The sequence below is a fragment of the Myripristis murdjan genome, chromosome 14, assembly GCF_902150065.1.
Source record: "Myripristis murdjan chromosome 14, fMyrMur1.1, whole genome shotgun sequence".
In the NCBI taxonomy this organism is placed as follows: Eukaryota; Metazoa; Chordata; class Actinopteri; order Holocentriformes; family Holocentridae; genus Myripristis; species Myripristis murdjan.
The window spans coordinates 8,403,394-8,431,016 of NC_043993.1; the positions used below are offsets into that span (position 1 = coordinate 8,403,394).

The window sequence follows — 27,623 nt, forward strand, 5'->3', positions numbered from 1 at the left end:
GCCAAATATATGAACTATGCAGTGTTGTTTGCAGTGTTGTTTGAAGTGTTTTTTTTTGTTTTTTTTTTTACAGGCATTGCTTACAGTTGTCACTTCCATACAGAATCAGTACAGAACTGAATTCTTAAAGGAGCATTAAGTAATCTACTAGCCAACCCATTTTACTGTATAATTACCTCAAATTGTGAATAGGGTTAACTAGATTTTCAGTACCAGATTATAAATCCTGCAGTAGTCCCAGGTAATTCCCAGCTTTAGCTCCAATCAGCAGAGGTGTAAACAGGTGACCCTCTAATTTGCAGCTCATGTTCTGTCAGCTCCAAAGATACAGGACGTGCTCTACATTTTAGGGATAAGCAATTCTAACTTCAGTGTAACGTTAACCTATGTAATATGATAAATAACCAGGAAGTCATCATTTTTTCACTGGACTCAGACTGACGTTTATAGTGTAGTTGTAATGAGAGCACACACCATGGCAGAGTGTCGTAGAAAATGCTGCATATCCAATGATTTGGAAGATTATGACGCTGGTTAACCTGAAAGTGAAATATGTGTACTGGGATGCTACTGTAAACTGTATCACAGGCTTTTTTTAGTGGCTAGTGCTGGATAAAAAACCTGTCTAAAATCTGCTCAATGGTGTAACAATGGCATATGACTTCAGCTGACCTCAAATCCTCAACTAGTAGGAATATGCAGTTGCAACAAAACCTGTCACACAACACTGAAACATGCCTACAGCCTCCATCTTGCTCCTGCCCCCTTGAATAATGGTAGTGTGTCATTTATACAAACGATAATGCCACATTTTTAACAATCAACACAAGTACGTCTGCTCATCTCAGATCTGCTCAGATCCAAACGAAATATCTAGTGTAGAAGTAATATATCTCAATATACATTACTATAATAATACTGCTTTGTCATTTGGCTTTTTGAAGAACAAGCCTTTGTAGATGAAATGTCCAACAGACTGAGTGTCGTTAAATTGCAGTGGGTGGGAAATTCTTGTTCCAAGACAGAGTACATGCCAGAGAGGAGTTTTGAAAGCCAGATAACTCTGCACCTGGCAAAGTAATTGTTGAGTCATTGCACTGATCAGTGTATATTATCTTAATTTTGTCTTATGGGAGTATGACAGTCTTGTTTTCCCCTTTAACTCTTTGTCATACTCACTAATGTGATCTGATTTCCCTTCCCACACGGAAACAGAATAAGTTCATTAAATTAAATAGTTACTTTGTTCTTTCGTTTGTTCCTTTGTTTGTTTGTTCTTTTGTTCGTTTGTTCATTCATTCATTCATTCATTCATTTTTTGTTTGTATGTTTGTTGGTTTTGTTTTTTGATCATCAATTATCCTCCCATCGATCATTTACAGTCGGTGAGCAGCTGGGTAAGACCACAAGGATGATCCTTGCGGTATGATGTGTTTGTTTGTTAATACCAACACTTGTTATTTTTGCACAGAAAATAATGCAGATAGCAATGCAGAGGTCATGGTTCAAGATGTCATTATGAGGAATCATTTAGTTTTCTTTTTTATACCATCTGATGCATCACACATTTTTCGAATAAAGTTGAGCCAACACAAAACCCACTTAGCAGTGTTAGGACCTTATGGAGTTCTCATGTGCCATGTGAGTTAACTCTTAGTGACTTGGCTGCAGAACAGTGGCCCACTTACCCAGTTGTTTAAAGGTCTTACTAGCCTCAAGGCCTTATGTGCCAAATCCATCAGGACTACTCTGTATGAATTTGACAAACTCATCATTCCATCATGCCTGAATGGACGTGCACTTAAGCCAGTGGCAACGTGAGACCTACTGTATTGTCCTATAGGGGGGGACTTCCATTTCTTACATCCATTTTTAATAGTAAGATGGCTGAGAGTCTCTGTCTATGCTCCAGCATGATTGTTGATGTTGTTATAAAAGCCTCATTAAGTAAAAGTGATATCCTGTAAGCTTGTGGCATGTTCTTGACCAAGTGCCAAGCAGAGTGTAACACTTCCATCAGGGTTGTGCGTGAAGTTCAAGTAGTGAAATCTCATATTTTTGGTTTCTATGTCTAGGGTATAATCTTGTAAGATGCCACGTGACCTGTCATCTTTACTGAACAAGGTTACATCTTTATTACCAGACCGATCTGACTTTGCCAGCGTAGCCTCCAAAAGTTCTTTTTTTACCCTAATGGAATAAACAAATAGGAGAATATTTTGTTATTTTGGTTTGCAGCTACTATTACATCACACAGAGACACTGTGTGATCTGACGTCTCTGCTGCCTTCCAGTCTGCCCTGTCGTGTCCACAGTAGAAAAACAGGGTATAGTTTTGGACAGGCACGCTCTGCAATGTCCTACTTTCCTCACATACTTGAATCTTTTCAAGTCATCTGAACTGGTTGGTGTGAGTGAGGAAATGCCTGGCCAGCCAAAACACAAATCCATCACATCGCTTTAACATCCCAAGAATGCTATCACTTTTTTTTCCTCTTGTCCTCCCCCATCATTATTTTCTCTCCGAAAAATCTACTAGGCCTAATATTCTGGAAGGATAGGAGAGACAGAAAATATCACAGACGGCCCCTAAACAGAGTGACTTAGAGTGAAGAAGTAAAGAGGCAGGACATTTTCGTGGGCTAGTGGCATCTCCTGAAACCTTGATGCTTTAATCACATTCATGTGAGGGGAAATTTCTGCTGGCCCGACAAGTTGGTGCACTAAATGCCAGTACAGCCACAGGAGCTGCGACAGTGGTATTCACTGGGGAGTGTCTGGAAACACGCATACTTATCATATTATCGTCAGTCGCCTGCAAAAGCATTTTCCAGTAAGCCAGCTTTGAAGAATATGCTTGGAGCAACTGTCAATTCAACTATCATCCGTGCATTTCAAGTTATGGCTTTTTCCAAATGCCTTTACATTTATATTTATTTACTTATTTATTTATTTTGCAAATGGGAGCCAAAGTCAGCAGTTATACAGAAAAGTAACAGGAAAAATGTATGTCATGCACAGTTACACAGGTTTGCAGGATGCTGAGAAAATCTGCTTTTGATAAACTATGAACTGAAGAGGAAGAAAGTAACCTGACTTTGTGGTATTTTTACTGCATGTGATCCTTGGCTGCCTTTTAGGTCCAGGAGTTGGCCTGAAAACTTTCAAATACAATTTTTAGTTTAAACTTTGCTTATCAGACGCAGTCAGTGCAAATACATTTGGACATTTGTTGTCTGACCTGAGCTGGTTTCCCCTCCACAGCATGGTCTACACAGGAAAACACTGGGTGCTGACTGGAGCACAGGGCCACGTGAGATAGCCCTGCCCCTGAAAAGCAGCCAGGGCTTGTTTCTGTGATGACAACTTGTTAGATGAGACCTGAGCTTGTGAACCAAAGTCTGTTTGAACTCACTGTGTGGCTGACCTTGGGACTCTTTCTCAAGCGCACAGACCCACATGCACACCCAGGACTTGGATGCGATCTGCCAGGCCGCTGGATGTTATTTCTAATCCGGCTGATGAAAATTTCCACCAAGTATTTTACCTCACAGTGAGATCAAAACAGATTTTTTTTTTTATAGCTTTTTTCTGTATACTTTGGTTTTGTTTTATACTCAGATTTGCTTTAGCCTATTTTATACTAACTTCTTTGTTTTGTATATAACTTTTTTTTTTTATTATTATTTTGTCAGTTTCTATAATATTTTTCTATCACATTTGTGAGCCAGATGCAACATAATTTCATTCTGCTGTGCACTTGTCCTGTGTGTAAGCTGAATGACAATAAAGTTAATAATGAATCTTGATCTTGAATTTTGTTTGTCAGTGTCAGCCTACTTTGGTTTTATTTCAAGTTGCTTTCCAATGTTTGAGCATCTGCTTTGTGGAAATATGCTGAAATGGGATTATTGAATATGTCCCCTGAAGGCTAATTGATATAGTATATATAGGCCTATAGTTTAACACAGACAGCATACTGTGAGAGTTGGAGTACTGTCAGTCCTCTGATCGAACATGTGTCATCTTTACCTGTCACTGTCACTAAACGCTTGTCATTGCCAAACACAGAGAAACAGTACAGGAAAATCCTGGGAATGCTGTTCCACTTTCTCTCATCTTACCCCTGTCCTACATCCTCATTTAGACTGACTGAAAATCAAGGAGGGATTTGGAAGGCAATCCCAAACAGAAAGACCAAAACAGAACAAGGCTACAATATGGCCCGTTTTTTTCTTTAAAAGCAACAAAGAAACATGCCAGTATGAGTATACTACATATTCTGCCACAGGAGTACGACATGTTTTGTTTCTGTCATGTTAAGTGAACGAGGCTGTGACTCTTGTTTCCGTTGGTGCCTGCTGGCCCCCCAACTCAGCAGTCTATCACTTTGAGACCTGCCGAAAGCTGTCTCACCCCTGCTGCTGACACAACCCTGTCTCATTTGAGCTAAGTAATCACCCGGGGTGTCACCGCTGCTTACAGGCCCAGACACGCTGTCAACTTAAAGAAACACCAGCTTTAGCCTAGTTTGAGAGTTGTGCTGTCCGCCCACCCCTGCGCTGCTGGAGGGAAAGCGCAGATGTTGATATTGACCGTGAGAAGTGGTGCTGAAAGAACAGCTCCGTCCCCTGCGCTCTGATTGGCTAATTCACCTCAGAACAACCGCGCCAGTTTAGCAGAATACTGAACAGCTTTGGACCAAAAATTATCAGCTATGTGCCACCACATTGCAGCTACACTGCTTGGCAGAAGAGTTGTAATCTGATGCAAAATAAATAAATAAATAAATACATAAAAAATAAAAGTTATGTGTTATAAAAGAGTGTCATAAAATGTAAAATATATCTTATAGCTTATTGTTGTAGCCAACCTGCATGACTTATGACTGTGTATGTGACTTTAACTTAATTTAATGACTTGACATCCATGCTCTGCCTGCATGCGTGTGTGTGTGTGTGTGTGTGTGAGAGAGAGAGAGAGAGAGAGAGAGAGAGGCTAATCCATAATTCGCAAGTTCGTAAACAGCCCCAATCCATACGAAGTGGATGCGAAGTAAATTAAAAAAAAAAAAAAAAAAAAGTGAGAGGAAAGCATATGGTGCTGAAACGCTAGCCTACCTCTGTTGTCAGTCGACCTGCATGGGCTGTAGCAACACTAGTGCCACCTCTGGTTTTAACTCAACTCCTGCCTGTCTGCTGCTGGCTGCCTCACAGCACGGCACACACACTCATACACACACACACACCACTTGGGCACCACTTTCGGCGTCTTTCTTGGCCACTCTAGCGGGGCTCCACCATGGCAGAGCGCAGGGGAAACTGGGACAAGGCAGAGGATGACTTGCCGGTTTATCTTGCTCGACCCGGCACGGCCGACCAGGTGCCCCGGCAGAAACACGGCGGCTTGTTCTGTAGCGTCGAGGGCGCATACGAGAGTAAAACCATAGACTTTGATGCCCTGAGCGTCGGGCAGAGGGGCTCCCGCACCCCGAGGACCACCAAGCGGGACACCGGCCTAGAGGCGAGGAGCCCCGCAAGTGACTGCAAGAGCTCATCCCCGCGTCTGGAACGTCCTGCAGCGAGCAGGGACTCAGCCCGCGTTGAGATCCGAGCTGCCGCTGGTAAGGAAGTCCTGCAGAACCTGCCAGATGAAAAGGTAAGGAGACATTAACTTTTGCATGACTGGCAGCAGCAGCAGCAGGAATCTTAAAACTGCTGCACCACATAATGACATAAGTGCTCTCAGCGTTGTGTCTCTCTGCTGTGCCTCTTATTTTCACTGTTGTATTGTTATCTTTTTCATCTTGTGCTGTATCCTCTTCTTTTAGTTTATTCTATGGGTGTTTGGTTTTGTTTGACTCGAATTTTAGTAACATCTGTGCAAATAAAATTTATCAGCCTAATATTATTTTTTGTTGCTGTTTTTCAGTGCAGTGAAATAAGCTTCATGAGTTCATTAAAATGCAGACTGACCCACTCAAGGCTCACAAGTTGTTTCTAATTATATGGGGACAAGTGGCTCACAAATACCCACAATAACAGGTGTTGCTGCTGTCAAAATGTGGGTTATGTCTAAATAAATTTCCAAGTCTGTCAATTTATCCTCACATAAAGCTTACATCACCAACTTGTTCACTTAAGAGGGGTTGGCTTTGGGCCAACAGCATCCGGATGCACTGAATTATGGAAGAGACTCTACGTCAGTATGTCACTGCCCATGACCAAACAAAAATGCTCTTCAGGGAATATGGAGGCTATAAATTGATTACTTACTGTTGAATATGAGCCTTTTAAAAGATGCCAGTAATCTAGATCGACAAGCTTGGGAGTTTTACCTTTGCTTGCCCATAATATTCTACTGACATGGCCAGCCACACACACACACAGGGCATGGGGTAAAACTTTTCTTTGGTGTCGTTGTAATTTCACCAGCCAGTTAGATCTCTTCGCAACTAAAGTTAGTTGGTAGTTGGTTAGTTGGTAGAGTAGAAAAATGGTGGAACACAAACAGGCTACCACCCAAAATGGCCAGGAATCAAGACAGGCGTCCCAGCCACAGCCAGCATTCAGAGCCACTGGGGTGGTGGCTGGTGTGAATTTCAACTCCATAAGAGTATCACACAAAGATTCAGCTAATGAAAGAAGACATCAAGTCAGAGGGAGGACTAAAGCACACAAGGCAACTTAGCACGACTAGAGAGTTTATGCAGGCTGGACAAATCAGATTGTCCTTGACCAGCAGCAGGTCTGGGTCAGTGCTGCTTTTTTAATGACATGTTGTGAAATGTTTTACTGAGCAAAACTAATACTGTATTAGATACTGGCTCTCTCATCCTTTTGAAACTTTGACAGCAATATTATCAGTGGCCAGTACGTACTAGTATTTACACAATAGTATTCAATTCAGTGTATGGTTTAGAAAATAAGATAAAGATAAAAGATAAAAATAATAATAAGAAGAAGAAACTAACATGCAAAATGTTGACAAACCACTTTTACATAGTTAGAGAAGATAAAGTGAAACTATAATATTATGCCCTCTACATCCAAGCTTATGTTGTAGTTACCTGGATGCTCAGTTAGACCACACAACCTTGCTTTTTTTCAGTTGATTTAATAATTCATTTGAATACATGATGTTAAACATAAAAAATGTACAGAGGGAAATATAAACCATTTCCATTAAGAAAGTTTGGTTTGTAATTGTTACCATCTCTTTCTGTTTTGATGACTCCCTAACTGAGAGAATTGAAAAGCTAACTATATGAATTTATAACAATAGAAGTACATTTTATGCTTCGTAACGCCACCACAGATATATATTTATTATGTGCGGTAGTGTTATCTTGATTGTATTTCTCCAGGTTTGTCCTGTTGAGATCAAACATTTCTTTTACAGTATTTCCAGCTTCAGGAGAGAGTTGCTGATTATCATTTGATTCAGAGCTTGAAGAAAAACTTGGACCTTTAACTTTGGCGTTCTTATAAAACATTTGCATTGCAGTTCCGTCACAGGTTAAGTCTTCAACTACATAACACACACACTGCCCTGTCAGTGAGGACAGCCCAAGCAGCATCAAAATAGACTTATATAAATCATGCACAATGGCTACAGAAGGAATATTGACTCGGCAAATTGGTGCTGGCACATTATAAGACAGGTTGACACACTAATTGCAAGTAAAACGGTAACGGGACCTCAAATATAGATGTAATACACCGCCTGACTGACGTAAAGACAGTAAACTGAACATCAACACACTCGTAGCAGCGGATGATGAAATGCACTGATAGGTTTATGTTGTGGTTTTGAGCAAGACAGATGTGGTGTTCCTTCACAGTCTGCTGCTTCTTTTACTCTCAGACTTGACAAGGGTTTACTGTACGGGCAACAAAAATGATGATTCATCCCCCTCTCACACAGAGGAACCCTGGCTTGGAGAGGAGAAAAGCCATTAGACAAAGTGAGGATGATTACTAGTTAGTCAAGGCAGAGCTGACCACATACGGGCACACACACACACACACACACACACACACACACACACACACACACACAGAGTACACTGAATTTTATCAAAAGGAGGAAACAGACATCACAGACAGTGGGTCATAACAAACCAGATGTCATTTGAAATTATCTGATGTAATACAATATGCAATAGATTAATATCAAATAGAATCAAATAAACATTGATTGTCTGCCTGGAGGCATAAAAATTTCTTCAGCCTTGCTGGCCTGTAATCATTATTAGCGGCTTTGGTTTATATAGTAATGGAAAATACTTATTATGTTTGCTGTAATCACCTCCGAGTTCCAGAGAGTTACTGGAAAGCAAACTATGTAGTGCCATTATTTAGTGATGACCAGGGCAATCATGTTTTTCTCTTTTCTTTATTTTGGCAACATCTTTGGTGCTAAGCGATCATTGCAGTGGTGTTTTTGCGCTGCGCTTCCCATAGATCATTTGTCAGGAATGTAATGTGGCCACTAGTTTAATTTCACTCTTTAGATTTTCTATTGGAGTTTAACTTTGCTCTAGGTGGCACTCTTGACTTTGTCTGCTCAGCTATGGTGGCTAACTCTGCTCATGGTAACTAACCAGCTCAAATCCTAAACATACAATGCATCACTTCCTGGATATCAGAAACTTTATGTCAGGAAAAAACTCCCCAACACATTTGTTCATGAAAATAAATGTAAAAGCTTTCATGATTAAAGTATTGCTTGAATCCTTATCGTGTAATGTCAATCAGCAATAGAGAGCAACAAAAACATATATTTGCTTGTATAAAAAAAAAAAAAAAGTTGCAGATTGCCTCTTTAGTGTCCTCAACAATTTGCTCTGTGATGTAAATCCCTCCTATCTGGCCTTTAAGTAGGCCAACAACCTCAAAATGACTTTCAAACACAACTGGTTCTAATCACCGGCTCCATCAAACAAAGCAGGAGACTGTTTCTGCTATGGTGGCAGATCTCTCATCTCTCATCTGTTGTCTCACAACAGTAAATCAAATGGGACACAGCAGCTAACAGCAGAGTGATGGAGCTGCTGTGAGGTACCCTCAATGACAGATCCAGGGGGGCTGACGCAGTGAAAGCCAGGGGGAATGCACTGTATGTTCCCAGAGCTCATAATGTACCTACTGTAACTCATCATCTTATACTAACCTGTACTGTTGTTGCTGAGAGACACAGCACAACATCTCAAGAACAATTTTATTTTGGGCAATTTTTTTCCATTTGGGTAAAAGTAATGCCATTATTTACGCCTAGTAATCCTTGCACCCTTATTATTGATTCTCTGCCAGTTCGGTGACAGTTTGAGACTGAGGATGCTGGAGGCAGCCTATGGTAAACTAATTCTCAGCATAGACTGCTCCCTTATCTGTACTTTCACCTTCACATAATCTTACCAGCATTCCTAACTCACCACAGAAAGCCATTATCCTGACCTTAATCCTGAGTGTAACCTGTCTTTTACAACCTTTCCATCTCCATTATGATATGAAAGGATTTCTTCAAGTACCCAGTGTAGACGAGTCCAGTATGGCAGGAAGCCAAGCTCCCCATGTGGCCTGATGTAGAACTGCAATATTGCACCTCCTGAAGGGCCGACTGACTCAGCAGAAACAGGCGTAGTGAGGCTGTGCATGTTTGTTTGCTTCAATCATGAATTGTGTGAGGACATCAGACTGACAACAGAAAGGATCTGCTTACTCCTCGGCTGTTGCCCCGGCTTCCCGTCAGGCTTAACGTGGCCTTTTATGCAAACTAATGACAAGTGGAAACGTTGGTTGAGTATCTGATGTCTGGCAGTTTCTCTTTCACCGGCATGATCACCCCTCCTTTGAATTAATTTAATTAGATGTTTACAATAATGATAAGTCTGTCATTCCTGATCATTTCTCTATAAATTGGGAATCAGACCCTTTTGAAAAGCAAAATCTCAAAAGAGCTTGAAAACTTTCAAGAAAAAAAAACTCCTCCTTAGTTTTCTTGAGTGAATTACCTTCAGTCCTTTACTTAAGGCCATGTTGACACAATTGTAAAATTGCACTTTGGTCTATGTGAAACACTTGATAACAATTCAAAAGGGCTACAAAAGAAAGATGATTAAAAGTGAGGCAAACATGAAGAAAGAAGTCAAGAACGGTCCAAGATAAAACACAAAGTCTGTATTTACATCTGGGATTCTCAGGGCTTTTTCAGTTCTGGACCCAAACTAATTTGGTGTGTCTCTGGCGGCACCGTGGTACAAAACAAACAGGTTTACCAGTCATCTGGAGTCCTGAGCTGTAGCTAAAGAAAGGTCACTGTAAAATGGAATATTGTGTACTAAAAATAATAACTTCAAACAATGAAAGCACGACACATCCAAAATGTTGCCAGAGTCATTCCATTTGTGTTTTTGCTGCTCTGTGCATCTGGGTTGTGGCCCAGTTTAGCTACTTACCACTGCGTTAGAACCTGCAGTGATCTATCTGATAGCCATGGGCCATCTGAGTAGGCTGTGTGTGTGTGTGTGTGTGTGTGTGTGTGTGCTCACATCTGAGAGAAAGAGAGAGAGAGAGAGAGAGAGAGAGAGAGAGAGAGAGGGCCAGTTATCAGTCATCAGTGCACACTTACTTTTACCATTACTGTAATCCAAACCCTCTCCAAACTCTAAATCCTACCTATTTTGACTGGGGCTGTTTGAAAAAAATATCAGTGCATACACATACATAATCCACAAATGATCATTCAAACCCATGTGTAGCCCAAATACAGGCTTTTGTCTTACATTAGCTAATTTTCTATGATCGGTGCACTTGTCCTTCATGTCACACAGACGTATAGGGGAAGATGTTTAGCTTTGTCTCATCCACTTTCTCATGTTATTATGGTTGTCCATGTGATTGTCCACTTTATTGTCACGTCCTGGCACCTATTGCATGCTCAGTTTTCCTGATAGGGGATCACTCTTCGACTTGGCCTGCTCAAGTCTTTTTTTTCCCTTCTTGGGAGTTTTTTTATTGTATGCTCTGAGAGTCTAAGGTTGGTGGTACTTGGTGAGGTGGGCCTGTTATATTATATATACGACATGGTATTTTGTGTCTTTGGCTTTGTTTTCCCTCAATGTGGTCTATTTTGTTGCACAATGTATTATGTTATTATTATTATTATTCTTTTGCTCTCTGACTGATGGTTGACTAGTTTGCTCATTCTCTTTAATGTCCTTTGAGACACAGTGGTGATGAGGAACTATATAAATAAATGAACTTGAACTTAACTGTGAACTTAACTGAATTATTTATGAGTGCTGAATTCAATCCTGCACAGTTTTGGGGCATGCCTTGTGTGTGCCGATGTAGGTCCCGTCTGTACTGCTGATGTAGAGGACAGCGACAGACAATCGCATGCCATGCACGGTCAAGAGTATATAGGTTTCTGTTCCGACCAGACACTCCACTATGTGATTTCACTGATTTGTTCCTCCTCTTCAGCCGAATGTGTGCTAATCAGTGAAATCAGCTGCTGCAGTGTTTGGTTGGTATGACACATGGCTGCCCATCCCTGATGTAGAGGGAAGAATGGGGAGTGGTATTTCAGAAGTCCAGGGGAGCTGGTCTGGGGAACAGCCCCCTCTTTGTTCTCACTCAGAGTGGTGACACCAGGATGAACTCTTCACAGATACATGCGCCCTGACATGCATGCTCATCCACATATGCACACAACTGTAGTACACTCACATGCACATAGGCCTCTGTGTGTGTATAGTACATACATGCACATCTACAAACACATGCATGCCATACTAGAATAAGTAGTAAATTATGGGGGCATGCTAAACTAAGCAAGGAGTATAAATATTGCACTACAGGTAAATGAGTATAATTAGTCAATTATGAGGTCATTTATCTAAGCTTCGAGATTTTTGAATTCTATTCAATCTGTTTGTCCAAATTTAATTCTGTTGTCAAGGATGAGCACCTATAGGAAGTGAAGAATGAAAACTTACAGGCTTACTCCTTACTGGTTTTGAGCAAAATACACTTTTTTCTGACTTACTTAGCCAGAGACAAGATGTTCAATGCCATTTTCACCTCTGTACGTCCAGTGGTTTGGTTCCTATGGGGAGCATTTTGTGTTGGCTTAGCATAAAGAATTTAAGTCAATTGGAGTCATTAGCCTGGCTCCATCAAAGTGAAAAAATAAACTTTACAGCAACTCTGATGCTGTCTTATTTACATAGTGCATCATGTGTATTTGAAATTCATATCTTGGATTTAAAAAAAAGTTATTTAAGAGAAGTTAAATGATGGAAATGCAACTGAGGAACACATTTAAGGTATAGGAAGATCCAGCATGAATTAACTCTTGTCCCTTTGGTGGCGTTTGGTAAAATATGAGGTAGTCATAGACAGGCCTGGTTGGTAACATTCTATGTGCAATTTAAGGAGTTCACATTATATAATCTGTGAATATTTAAGTTCAGACTTTCAACAGATACCTCTCAGTGCCGTTGGGAGCTGCCAATATGATCAGTACTCCAGTGCAGCTTTAATGATCTGACGATGTCTGTCTGCAACCTTGACCTGTCTGCCCCTGTCTGTCACTGTCAGTTGGCTCATTTCATCTGCAGAGGAAACAGGCCTGCCAACTTCAAGTGTGTTGTTGATGCATTCTCCAAGGCCTGGGAATGCTGAGGTAATGCCTCTCCACCTCACTGCCTTGAAAGGACATGTCAGCACATACTGTGCCTGGAGAACAACAACCACTGCCTGGAACATGGCTGTTACTTTGAACAATAAAATATGTAGATATCATTCATTGAAGTATTGATCCTCTATTAATATCCAATAATTCACATTACTAAGCTTACTTACTTTAATGGATGAGAGACTACATCAAGACGTTTGTAAGATGAGATAGTTGAAATAATTTTATCTTGGAAAGTATAAATATATCAAATTTTACAGGATGGGAAACTACTGTAAACTACTGACATAATCTTGATAACATATTTATATAGCCTGATTTATCACTGAACACAAAATCTTCAGAGGGAGCAAACCATCAACACATCAAACCACATGATAAATATTTGTGTGGTTTTATCTTCTGAATTGTTAAACCACATTTGAAAAGTATTTGTTGAAAAGGATTACGATATTCTAGTTCATGCTTGTATATCTTCCACTTGATATACACACACATGCACACAGGCACACCCACAGTCACACGTGCGTGCTCACATGCACTTCAATCTCAGAAGCTCATTATGGGTGCATTAGTGTTGGTAGGAGTGGGAGCGGTGGGAGCGGTGGGGGGAATGAGTGGCTGAGTGGTGGGGGCATCCACTTAGGTCCAAACAATAGAAACACATGGCTGGGTGGGGACATGCAGACAGGGAGAGAGAGAGACTGAGTGTGTGTGTGTGTGTGTGTGTGTGTGTGTGTGTGTCATGGTGAGCAGACAGGCTGCAGGGTGTGTAATGGGTGCACAGGCTCGGTGACAGCTGTTACTCCATCTTGCCCCTCCTCCGCGATCATAAAAACAGCCCACCAACCAGTCGAGGTAATAATTAGCCCAATCACTGACACAAGGATTAACACTTACTGAGTGTAACAAAATATTTCAGTTTCAATTACAGCCTCAATCTCGATATTTCTCCGCCATGCATACGTTTCAGGAATATGAATTTGCTTGTACATAGAAAATCAGCAACTCTCTGAACTCACTGCTACCCTATAAATGTGTACTTTTTCATCAGTTTTTAGGAACAAATGCAGAATTTGCAACTTCAAAATGCATTCAGTAGTAACATACCACCACTCTTTACATCAATAGCCTGGTAAAAAGTTAATTTTATACTTGAGAAAATGTCAGCCAATGTCTACAATGTCTGTTAACATTTGAATGGCTTGAATGGCATGACTTTAAAGCAGAATGTCAAGCCCACATACTTCCAGTAGCTTCTGGAGATTTTTTCAGTTCTCATTTTTCATTGACGATGACAGTGCCAGTGATGAGGGTGGGGATGGTGATCCCGTGCATAAAGGGACTATTGGAATAGTCATGGTTGCCTTCTTATTGGCTACATAGGACTACGCCTTCTCTTGTGATCAATCAATCTCCTCACTCATTTTGGCAGTGACACTCAGGCCTGGAATGGACCAGAGACGTGCTGTTCAGCCACAGGGTTGAGTTTTACACAGAACAGCGTTGTTCCAATGAATTTTATAGCCTATTTACAAGTGCAAGAAAAATATCTGATAGCTCAATAATAAATTCCTAGAGCATCTGATATTTGTTAGTGCAGGAAAAATGTCTGATAGCTCAATCATGCGGGCAACTGGCGATTTGTGTGAGGCTGCAGGCTGTGCACCAGCTGCTGCACTGCGCCCTCCTGTGGAAAAACTGTGATCGCGCAGCTCTCTAATCGAGCCTATTGAGGGAGGGGCCGGGTGACTGGACCATCGACGCTCCTATAGCTCTCTGCGAGGCACTTTACATCTCACCGACAGAGGGGCGACCATTCCCTGAAGCTCCCATCCAGACTCGGGCCGCTGCAGCATCCATCAAGAGGGAATATCTGTTTCAAAGCTTCGCTCAAAGGTGGAACCGTAAACAAAATGTCTTATCAAGGCAAAAAGAATATCCCAAAGATCACAGTAAGTACAAGACTTATCTATGCCTCACTGGCTATGTGAAGTTTCAATTGCCTGGCGTAGCAAATCACTGCATTGGGTTTTGTGTGTTTTGTGCAGCCGTCGCCCAGCGACGTGTCTGTATGAGCACATAGGTGGTCACCATCACGGCTTTCCTCTCTATCAGTCTGTGGCATTTATTTTTCCTTCCATTGTTACACTTGGCTGCAGGAAGCCGCCGGGAAAAAAAATCTGCACAATGAAATGGCATGACTGGCTCCCATAGTGACAGCATGCAGGCAGGGAGACAGAACAAGGCGTTTTCTTAAAGGTGTCCTGCATCCTCTTTGTTGATGGCGATCCATGCGTGTGCCGAGCCGGCTCCACCATAAAAAATGACCAGAATATGTCTGTAGGGACTTGTGCTGTGTCTGTGGTACATGTGGTTGTGAGCTTGTGGTGACCTTGTAATGATATTTTTATGTCACATGGATGCCTATCATTTAAATTCTGCACTGCTGCACCTATAATATTAATTTCCCTCTAAGTTAGTGTGTTAACCGTCCAAATTTAATGTTGGTTACCAAGCGTGTAGACTAATTTCATTTTGTCGCGAAGGGTGTGTGAAGCGATTACAGTGTTGTATAATCTGATTTGCCCCTTTCCTCTTTTTGAAGCTTACCTCAGGTCTAATTTATAGCTCACATAACATGAACGAGTCTGATGACGATTTCACTGTCAATAAGCTGTTTGTATCATGTTGATTCTCGTTGATGTGAGCTATACTTATAGGTGGATATTACAGTAAGGCACTTGCAAATCATCATATATCTACTAGATGCAATTAGTAATGAATTGAGCAAAGGTAAGCTTATTTAAAACACTGTGGTGCTGTTGCACATCAGCTCATAATTTCAGGCCATTTCAGTTTTAGGAAATCAAGTGTGGTCCATGCAGACTGCTGACAAACTGGACATGTTGCAGGCTGGTGCAGAGGAGGAGAAGGAGGGGGGAAAAAGCCCTCCACGCCCATTTGTGATGGGCTGTGATAGGGCTAAGCCAGCTTTACGGACGGGGAATTTGCATTTCTGCATCAGTAGAAGGAGAACGCATTTGGACTCAAATTCATGTCGTTGCATCGAGGGTTGAGGTTAAATTCAGGGCAGCTCAGTGTCAGCCGACTGGATGGTGGTGGTGTGTGTTACTACTGCAGGGCAACCGACAGCCTTGACACCCCTCACCGCCACCACCCTCTCTTCTCTTGCTCACTCTCTCACTCTGTCTCCTTCTCTCTCCTTGTCTGTGTATCTGTGTGTATGTGTGTGTGTGTGTGTGTGTGTGTGTGTGTGAAATGCCTGCCTGCTTGCTTGCCTGCCTGCCAGTTCTCATTGTTGCAGCTCAAGCTGCAGTCAGGGGTGTTGCTCAGCTCTGGGGGAGACAGCCTTTGTCTCGACTCGGCTGATATTATACCAAAGGGGGGATTTGGGCGAGACTGATGCAGCTTTGGCCTGTAGGGGTCTTCTAGCCTGCAGCAAGCAAACCAGCATAGCATCACAACTGCATCACTGAATAACACTGTAGGATCAAACAGGGTTATAGTCTCTTGATAGAATAGTCTTTACTGTCAAAGTAGGGTATGCTTCTATAATAAGCGAAAGTGGGTCAATATTTTCCGTGCATGTTTCACAGTCATAATGAGGGATGGAAATTTTACCAGCCAGCTAGACAGAGCCTGAATTTTTTGTCTTCAGTGAAGATGGAGCTGCACTATGCAAGCTTATTGATGTCAAAATGCACCCATTATAGCAACCTAAAATTTAGGTCGATAAAATCATGAAGGCGGGCTGCAACAGGGAAGAGTGTCCTATCTAACCAAACGGAGACCTCTGTGGATTTGTCCTATTTGCACAAATGTTGTACACTTCTAATGTTGGGTAGTACCCCCTCTGCCAGCAAGAAGTGACAAATCAAAACTGAAAACTGAGTGAGCAAGTGAGTGAGTGAGTGAGGGAAGAGGAGAAACCTCTTATTAATTGCTAGATTTTTGCTCATTCTCTGTCTTTTTGGTAGAAGGTGATCATAGACCAACTGGGCTTGTAAGCATTTGTTCTGCGTGCATGTTACTGAGGCCATGTTGCATGACCTCTGAACTTTTGACATTCAGATTTTTTCAAGCGGTTGCCTCTCTTTGCCTCTGTGCACAGTTTCCATGTACAGCTGCAGTCGCTCGAGATAGATTGTAACCTGTAACTACACTCAGCGATTTAGTTCCCAAACTCCTCAAGTCAATCTTGATGGTAACCGATGTGTACACAAGGCCTGCTTTTCATAACATATGATTGTGCATCTCCAGAGAGTAGATGACAAAATACTTCTTCAAAGCACAGCGGACTAATTAACTGAATTCCACTTGAAATTGTTCAGTTTTCACGCTGCTTCATTACATTACCTCCTAATTAGCCCATCACATTTCACAGTTGTCTAATCTTCCTTTATAAACATAGTTATAAACTTATAAATGTAATAATCCTTTTGGAGAGCAATAAGAATCACTTTAATCACTGAATACAACAAATGTAAAAATGCATGTCTTGGTGGCATTGGTTGTCAGTGTTAATTTAAAAATCAGCACCGTACAAGTGTTTACATAATTCCAAAGCTGTCAGAGTTTATGTAGCTTTGTTGTGAACAGTCACCCAAGAGCCATATCAGCTCTATGACTGGGCAAACAACTCTCCAGTCAACTCTTGACAGCCCTAAATGTTATTGACAGCCCTAAATAATTGTTAACAGTGGAGAATTTACTGTGTCCCTACTGTGTTTCCATGCATTCCCATTCTGTTCCAGCTGTTTCCTCACGTCTGCTCCCTGCCAGAGTGGCTCTGTCAGATTTCTAGGTGTGGTTCCTCCCTTCCTTCAGCCACTCACAGTAGCCTCAGTGTTGTTCCACGTTCATCAATAATCCCCTCCAGCTGGAGCGAGCGTCTGCGGGCAGAGGCAGGGGAGGCAGACGGCAGATCTGCCCAGGAAATGAAACCCTTTCCCCCCATTGACACACCACATAACAGGGCCCTGCCACACCAGCCCATGCCAGTGCCACGCGGGCCTCAGCAAAGTGGGCTTGACTGCAAACAAAACACCCCTCTGACTGTGGCCACCCAGATGTTGCTGTGTGACTCACCATGGCGACCAACACACAGATATGATGTCAGGAAAATACAACCCGTGTTTGGTTGTTCTTGTGGGGATGTGATGTGAGACACATGCACGCTCAGGCTCACACACACACACACACACACGCACACACACACTCCTCCTCCACTCCACTTGACTGAAAGACTTTATAATTCAACTTGTCTGGCCCAATCAGGACCAGATCGGGTATTTTTTTTGCTGCCATGGTTACATAGTTACGCCACCTCAGCCTATCACGGGATCAAGATTCCAGACACCCAGCACCTCTATGTGAATGTGGCTGACGGGAGCCGCGCCAGCGCATGTAGATTGATAAGCCTCATTGTTTTGATTTTTCCAGAGTGAAAAAAAATGCTGTGCACTTTTGGGTGAAGAGTAAATATTTTTGGTCACTAGGCAACAGCGCTGAAGCAGAGACACTGGTGCATATTCAGGATGACTTTCCTCTTCCACTGGTCTCTGCCTGCCTCCCTGCTGTTCCACATGCACGCCCTCTCTCCACCCACACAAGGGACTCTCTCACAGTTAATGGAGGACTCTCAATCCTCTTGGCCCCTCTGTTCTGGTTTTGGCTGTGCTGTTTTCCAGCAGCAACACAGGACAGGAATATTCCTACTTACTGAACACCTGGGAGCGGCTATTAGTAATATGCACCCTAGTTTAGGAGTGTTTTTCCCCTCCGTCGGTTGGAGGTGGAAAAAAAGTTGTATATCAGTGTAGTAATACAAGAACAACATCCTGCCGTCTATTTTTGATCACTGCTTGATTGTGTAACACAGAAAGGGACAGTTTCCTGTGCAGGAGGAGGAGCTTTTTTGGCCCTATTCATTTTAGAGAACACGAAGGAATGCCAATTATCATTATATTTTTCCTATGAACTTCCCCTTACTTTGGCTCTAGAAATTTATGGATGAGTTTGCCACAGCTATAAGGAAGGAGCAGCTTCTCATAAGGTGGCACTGAAACTGGCACTGGCATCAGATGCCATAGTGATACCTAAAGTAACGTATAGGTATCTGAGATTTTGAACTACTAAAACCTGATACCAGAGGTGGTGTCAGTGATAATGTTTCATGAATGAAAGAAGCATTATTTCTAACGTTTCCACATACAAATGAGTGCTAGTTCTCTAACAAAGAGAAATAATGAAAATTACAGTTTCTTAGTCCAATAGGCTGTAAAAGACATGGGTAGAATAATACAGATGGGAGCACTTACTTTCCTGGACAAGAACAACGGAATATATGTAATACATGGTTTCAGTATAGAATTATTTTGGATTCAAAGAATGGAACACTGTCCCTGCAGGTTTTTATATATATATATATATATTTTAAAAACATGTATTCAATGAGTTTAAAAGAAGTACTGTGTCATAAGGTTGACAGTAGCAGGCATTTGTTTGAGATCAGCGTCAGTTTGGTAACTGGTAGCTCTGCGGCTGACCTCAGGAAGCTGTGACACTGAGCGATGTTTTCCTTAAAGCTAATTCTCCAAATGTTCTCATTTGTCACACTCAAAACAGCTGAACTTGTTGATATGTGACTCAGAAACTCCAAATCCGTTATTTACCCAGTGTAAAACCTGAGCGGAGATCACAGTCACACAAACATTTGAGTGCACTTAAGTTAAAGGATGAGTAAGAAACTTTCACAATCCCTGGAGTCATAAAACCCCACGACTCCTAGCAGATTAAATTTAGTAAATTTGTGTCATCCCCCCAAAATAAACACACATTAGTCCTTGTCTAATACCTAGAAGCTCACAGGAATAAAGTCAGAACAATAAAAACTGCATTTTGGATCTGTCAGACTGCCTCAGTGGCACCTTACTTTACCATTTCTCCATCAGTCAAGACTTCTTTGTTATAGCAATCTGAAACACTTTGTGACTGGACTCTTGCTTCACTGAGCCGTTGGTGAAACGTCACTTCTCTTCAACTACTTTCTTATGTTGGTTACATTGAAACGGTGCCTTTAATTGTACTCAATGGATTTCCATGTCAACATTTCTGCTGCCATTTTTGGAAGGTCGCTTATTGGTGAGCCTGCTCATCCTGAAGACCATTACACCTTCCCATGTCGTTATTTTCATCTGGATAGTAGCATATATTGTTCTTTTATTCATAGAAGTCTGCAGCGTGTAAGGTATTTAAGATACAGTTAATTATAACCAATTGCTGCGACTGAATGTGGACAGTACATCCAATAAGATCTTTTTCTTTCATAAAGACCTTGTGTACAAAACAACAGTTAGATGATTGACAGGTGAAGACATGGTCAGTGACCCTGGCGAAGTCAGATTAAATCATGATCAGAACAGAGATGATCAATGATGTCATGACTAAATGCACTTATCCATAACCAAATCATGCACATGAAGAGGGGTAGTGAAAGAAAAACCTAGCTATCATCATCTCACCCACACTTACTTGTGGAGAACTATTTGAGGCCAGAGCAATCTCTGCATCTCGTCAAATTTAAGTTTCAAAGTAGTTTTCCAATGGGCAATGGGTTGCTGTGTAGGGACTGGTTATGATTTATTGATTTGGGGCTGTAAAAGGCAGGGATGTGCTTCAGTGCAGTGACGTATTGACCCATTTTTCAGTTTCAATGAAACTTTTTCACGTAATTATTCATGTAGTCAAAAGAAAAAAACAAGTGCACAGTACATCAAGATAGATTGTGGCACCTGAACTTATTCCTGTGGTGCTTTCTGAGGCACATAATAGCAAGATGCATAAAGAAAATATGTAATACAAGATACAAGCAGTTTAGTAGACTGGTGATTTTATAATGAATGCTAAGGGATGATAAAGTATTCAGGACATTGCCAGGTTCTTTTCCTACACACTGTGGCTGTCCAAGGAAATATCCCCTCAGCACTCTTACCACTTGATCTCAGAAACCACCAGTTTTTCAGACTTGTTTCTGGCTGATGAGGTGTAAGAACTATTGGTAGTTTGACTCATTTTCAGATTTGTCTCTTCCAGTCCCATTTAGCAGAAGGAATGAATGTCTTCATGCATCTCAATCACGTTGTTTAGAGGTCCTACATGTAGTTAGATCAGTCATTCATGAATTGGCCATCTCTAACACTGACACCACAATATAATGATTACCCTGATTCACCATGTTGGAACAGTGGTGTGTGTCCGGTTACATCTCTTGGCTTTGGGACATTATCTTGTAAATTCCATGGCAAACTCATCTGATCGCTCTTGCCGCAGAAAATGAACGGAACGCCAAGCCAGAGCCGCAGCTGAATTCACTGGTCGGCAACAAAAATTCAAATAGCGCTATGACTGCGGCATCTTTTTATTATGTGGGAGCTGCTGTCTTGTTAATGTTGTAACAAAGGGTGTAGAGTTCATACCCTTGACCACATAATAGTATGGACCAAGAGGCAGGAATGTACCAGTTACATCAGTCAGGGACTTTGGCTTTCATGATCATTTAACTCAAGCAAGATCACTGTTTATTTATATACCCATGAAGTCCTTTAAACCAACCTAAAATGATCCATACAGTCTTTGAATGAGGCTATGGATGTATTGACGTAAATGGTTGTAATGTAAAGATGATTTTGTAGAACAGCAGTATGAAGTATTAAACTAATGGAAGGGCTTCTTGGTGGTTCGGTTGGCTAAGGAGGTGCACACCGCCTATCCATGATGTCCTACCTTTAAATCCATCATCGTTGCATTTCATCACCCCTCTCTCTAGTATCACATCACCATAGAAGAGAAATGCCAAAAATAATCTTTACAAAAACTGGAACCTGGAGGGTAAATATTGAAATATTGACACAACATATTCTGTTGACTGAATGTCTTTGGCAGTATTGGTAAAAGGGATGGTATCACTTACTATTTTCTCTATGAATTTTTAAAATATAACGTTGTTTGCGGTAAGGATGAGATGAGTGTTGGTGAATGTGACAGTTTTTTTTGTCATATCTTCCAGGAAAAGCTACAATAAATGTTGTGGCTCCATTTGGATTTATGAAGTGCAATTAAGATGTGAATACGACAGAAATATGTCTGGGACTGTGTGTCTTTGAAATGCTCTGACAGTTTGGACACCCCATTTGCAAGACAGTGATACCACTAATACTTTGCGATAGATTAGGCCCATTTGAGGTATGTGTCCTTGAAATTTGTGGACGGTTTGGACAACATTGTTGCAATTCAAAAAAATCTGCACCACTAAATTTTGGGATAGAGGCAGCTGATTTGAATTATTTTACAATCCACTTTTCCAACGCCTGAGCAAATAATTAAAGCTAACACTGCCAAAGTATGCATATGCATACCATAAGGAGAGGATACATTGAATAAAGAAAATAGAAATGAACTTGGAATTAGGGAGACTAAGAGCTGCTGAGTTGCATGGAAATTGAAAGCTATTGATCCTTGCAATGATTATGCTCTCCTGCATGCTGTTACAGGCCAGTCGGGAAAGTGGAAAGAGGCACTGACAGAGACAAACATGATTGTGTGCATGAGTGTGTGTGCGTGTGTGTGTCTGTGTGTATTAAGGTACTGCAGAAAGGGACCCATGCATTAAAGGCACACCCTGCACTGCAGCACAGTAAATCAGGGTCAAATTCTAATGGAGTTGGTAAGATATGGCCTATAGTGGATACAAATACAGCATTTGAAGTCATATATTCATCGGTTTGCTGGGTATTACTCCCCTATAGCTCCCTGCTGTTCATCTCTTCATCATCTTTATTGTATGCAGTTATTTTCATTAACAAAATGTGAATTTAGCAGCAATGACTCCTTCACGTTAACCTTTCACTGGACAGTCACCGCAAAATGCTTGTTAGGCCTAGTTTGTGAACTAAAATGGGGCTGTTCGTTTAATGTTTATTAATATCATTATTGCAGACATTATTTGAATACGGGTGGTCGGTGAATCTTATTGTGTGTAGTTCAAGGTGTAGCTCCATTATGTTGAATGCATTTTTTTTTCTTTCACGTGTAATTTATATTCCGACTAGGGATTCACCTGGAAGTGATGAAGTGAAGTTGTGTGTTTCTGGACATCCTGTTCAAGTTCAAAATTAGATACTGTGCACTTAGCCGAGGCCAACCAGCAGCTGTAAATTTGTTAAACCAAATCCCAGCAGAAACAAGACTGAGTTTCACAACTCGCTGTTGCAATCCTTCATTCTTTCCTGCTATTGCACACTATAAAAAAAAAAAAGAAAGAACATTTTCTGGATGCTTTTATCCAAAGCACATTGCATTACCACGGCTGAAAATACTGTATTTGAGTAATGGTGGAAATCAAACCCTGGATGTTGGTTGCACTCATTCTTTACTCATTGGGTTATCCAGGTCCATCCACATCTACCTTGTGGTTACCACCGAATTACTACAAAATTAATAGCTCCTGGAGGACTAATAAAGTTGTAATGTATCAGACACCATTTTCTTTCTTTTCCCGGTTTAGAGACTGCTGCATTTCATAACGCAGAAATAGTGCTTTGCTTTGTAAGGCATGGCCTATGAGTTAATGAGCGACAGTTTTAGGACGGCACGCTCTCCAGTGTGATCTATGTAAGTGCTGAGTTCCAATCACTGAGGACTGTTTGCTGCACTGTGTTGTTGCTCCAGGGTGTGGTTGCCTGGGAAGGCTCTGGGCTCTGTTTCACCCTGCTCCATCATCATCACTTTCCCATGCACATGCACACACACACACACACACACACACCAAGACACATCAACACTCTCACACACATATGTGTACGCCCATAATTCAAGCACACAGCGCTCCACTGTTTGTTGTGCGTGTGGTGAGATCAGCAGATATTGGGCTTGAATCATTTGAGCTGCATACAAAACCGTATTATGGCTTATTCCTTTTTTTTTTTTTTTTTTTAAGTGTGAAGGAGGAGCTACAGACCGTCCCACTGATGCAACCTTGGCTCCACAACCAGGACAATAAATCACTGAACACATGTGCTGATGAGAATATGGAAGTTTCTCCTCTCCTAGCAGGGCTGTGAAGTGAATCCTGCCATTTTACTGTCCATGATGTGAAAACAAAACGTGAACCAGACTTGTTCTGAACACAGCATAACAATGCAGCATTGCCAAATGGCACTGTATTTCTCTGTTGAGGGTCCAATCATGCCCTTGGGACTCACTCTAATTTTAGACCATTTTGAACATGTCTGAACGAGGTAACGTTGGACTTGAGTGTTTCTTGCTCTTGGTTGTGGGCACTCTTTCTTTTTTGATTATGTACAGTTATGGTTTAGGTTAGCGATGGTTTTGGTTAGGAAATCCTAATTTCTTGACCATATCAGCCAGCAGCCTAAACCAACAATTTGCCCACAAATCTAGCCACTGACTCAACCAATCATCCAGCCTCCCAACTACCCATCGACTACTCTCCCTAACCAGCCTGCTTTTCCAATATTCATCTTTCCACCCTGTTACACAGCCAGTTGTTCACTCAACCAGCGATCCAACAAGTCAGCAAAGCCAGCTAGGCGCTCAGTCTCCCCTCCTCTCCAGTCTTTCCCTCCCTGCAGCCAACCTGTCACCATAGCAACGGCCTGCTGGAGTCAGTGTGTGGTGCAGTAGCAGCAGAGCTGATGTCTGACTATATGCCGTCATGACAACGCCCTGATCAGACCACATTATCAGATGTAAGGTGGAAGCGCTCCTCAGATGGCACAGTTCTTTGTTGTTTCATTTCAAGGCTGGTTCCAAAGCTGTTTTTGGTCACGTTACAGCGCCTGTGAATGACATTATGCAGCAGAGAAAAACTGTGCTTCATGAAATGGTCGACAATCAGTGTTGCTCATCAAAATCTGGATCAGCGTGGTTAAGTTGATAATCCTTGATCAGTCCTTAAAAGCTGCTTCAGCTTCCCCTCCAAGAGCAAGCTGTCAAGCACCCAAGTGTTATCAGTGTGACTGGTCTGGGTCATGTTGACAGACCATCAGGAATTTGGGTTACTGTCAGAGCTGGTCTGTCTGTTCAAATGACATCTTCTTTTCATCAACTGTTTTTAGTGAATTATTGTTTCTGTTTTTAATCTTTACTTCACTAGAGACGATTTGCTAAGTGTATACAGTCTTAGCCATTTTGCAGCTCCACTGATGGAGTGGAGGGTTAAATACTTCATCCAGGGCCACCTCAGCAATAGTTACTGAGGTGGTGGAGTGTGTGTGTGTGTGTGTCATTTACTCTTCATGCACAGATTTTTTCCCAGTCGTTATTTGAGCCAGCAAACAGCATCCATTTGTAGTCAGTCAGTGTTGCCCCATGATGATGATGATGATGATGATGATGATGATGATGATCACATGGTTCACATATCCGTCATTTTTTGGAACCATTAGTTGCAGACTTAGTCCGACTGTATTATGTATCACATAATTCATAAGACCTATAGGTCAGAACAGGTTCAGTGTTGAATGTGGTATCCCTTGTCCTGATTTCATGTATTGTGTTTGCAATATGCATATCTCATTTTGTGACTTTCCACTTTTGCATTTTATCATTGTTCTCTAACTTTAAGCCCTAGAGTTGCTTGCTCCATAGGGTTTCATGCCTGCACATATTAACATTTAATGAGTACTGTACTGTAAGGAAAGTACTGGTTAATCTAAGGACAATCTAACCCCTAAACCTGACAATGTGAGCACCATACTCTATGGAGCTACACAAGACCACAGTGATGCAGAGGACACAGTGATGCAGAGGACAGGTATTCTGGCAGGTAGACAGACAGTCATTCTGAGCTGTCCAGGACCTACAACAGATTATAGCATGGCAGTGTGGAAATATCGTCTGATTGTGAGTGACAGGAGTGATAAACAGGCCCTGCTTCTCCACGTCCAAAAAAATGAAATACTGTTTAACTCTGTTTGGAAAAAAAGAGGGAAATAATATAACCACAAAGAAACAGAGAGGCCAAAATTAGACTGCCGAGCAGCATACCTGGCACACTGGGTTGCTCTCCTACCAAGCTTTAATTTCTGGCCAAAGTGGGTTTTTGTCAGGCAGCAGATTGCACTGGACCATAACATTTTTCCTCTCTTCTCGTTCCTCCCTCTCTCCCCCCCCCCCTTCCCTTTCTCTACAGAGCGACAGGCTTCTGATCAAAGGCGGGAGGATTGTGAACGATGACCAGTCCTTCTGTGCAGATATCTACATGGAGGATGGCCTCATTAAGTAAGTCTCCACTAGCCTCCTCTTTGCGATGCTCTCACCCATTCCCATTTCTTTTCATCCCTCTGCTCCCTTTCAGGCTCATAATCTATCCATTCAATCTTTCAACCAATCTCATTTTTATCTCATCCATTCTCTCCCCCTCTCTCTTATTTCACAGCAATATTCCCATGACACTGCAGGTCACTATCAAAGAGACTGGATAGAAATGCCATTGTCGATGAAAAGCATTAGGGAGGGCAACCTGCTTTCCATTCAATATGAATGTGAAATCTATGATCTAATATTTAATTTAATGGATTAAATTGCCTTTAATTGTGAATGGGAGATGCAAAAGAAGGGGAGGGGATGGGCCAAAGAGGAATTTCTAAGCCTTGATAAAGGGGAGACACGTGCAAAACAAGGTGGATCATCACAATGTAAGGTACCTTTAAAAAACCTTTTACATCAGCACTATTAGCGCATTCTAAACTAAACCCAGCTTAATGTAATCATCCCATTAAATCTCCAAGAATGTGTACTCTGCAAACCGCCTTTGAATTAAATCCAAATAAATATAATCATCTAATTAAATCTCCCTGTAGAATGTGTTTTCTGCAAACTGCCTTTGAACTTAACAAGAAACACACGACTGCAAACTGCCCGTCCACTGACACAGCGTCCTGCTGGCTGAGTTTGGCCAAAAACAACAACCAAAAAAAAAAACAAAAAAAAAAAAACGGTGGACTTGTTTGTGACGCTCACTGGACAAGTGGCATGGTCGTAGTTTCTGGTGCTCACACCTACTCTTAGTGCCCATTGGATCAAAGGCAGGGCTGGATGCTCACACTCACCCTGGCCCCCATTTTTCTGTGCCAGGGTGAGTATTTCACTGGCTCACCAGACAAGAGGCAGGGTTGGTTTGCGTGAATTCCCCTCTCTGTCTCTCCTCTGACTCGGTCGCTCTCCCTTTTTTTCTCATTCTCTGTGTCCCAAGTCCTGTTCCCACTCCATTTACCAATTAGGCTCTTTGTCCCCTCTGTCTCTCAGTGAGGCAGCTCAGGGAGAGGCAGCCACAGGAAGGTTGGCGTTGCATAATAATTACCCAGAGGCCGGCTGCACCATTGGACTGCTGGCAAACTCCCTCAGACACTGGCCTATGCGTGTCTGTCAGCCCAGTATACTAAATTTGAACGAACCCTCAGGGGTGACAGTTGTTGATGTGCTGTGGTGTCGGCGAGATTGTCACTTCAAGACGGTTTGCCTTTGTTTTGTGGTCAATTTTGAATTCAAGAACTTTTTTCTTTTTTGGATTGATGTGCTTTTTGCATTCAATGTTTGTGTCATTCAAACCAGACTTCTTGCCTTTCTACAAATAAAAGTTCCCAAGAAACACTTGGACATTGAACAGATGTGGATGCAGTGGCTGGCACCAATATTGAAAACTGGTGCAGAAGTAGTGCCAGAGTGTAGGAAGCACAGCTGTAGTCTTTCGTAGCTGCTACCTGCATTGTTTTGTGAAATCAAGTACTATTTTTTTCTATCATCAGTTCCAAAAAGTTCCTAAAGTTGTTTGAAATGATTTTTATCATGGCATTCTTTGCAAAGAATATTTA

At 41.7% G+C, this 27,623-nt stretch overlaps 1 protein-coding gene across 3 annotated transcripts in view; it reads left to right on the forward strand.

Annotated features, from left to right (window-relative positions):
* Positions 1-5,283: 5,283 nt before the first annotated feature.
* dpysl3 (dihydropyrimidinase like 3) overlaps positions 5,284-27,623 on the forward strand; it is a 52,722-nt gene continuing 30,382 nt past the window's right edge. For 2 of the 3 annotated variants that reach the window (XM_030068099.1, XM_030068100.1), the window contains exons 1-2: positions 5,284-5,658; positions 25,943-26,031. In XM_030068099.1, coding sequence (XP_029923959.1) covers positions 5,302-5,658; positions 25,943-26,031 — 446 coding nt within the window. In that variant the 5' untranslated portion in view covers positions 5,284-5,301. Of the gene's footprint in view, positions 5,659-14,464; positions 14,661-25,942; positions 26,032-27,623 lie in introns of those variants that run through there. The other variant, XM_030068101.1, reaches the window with a different exon arrangement.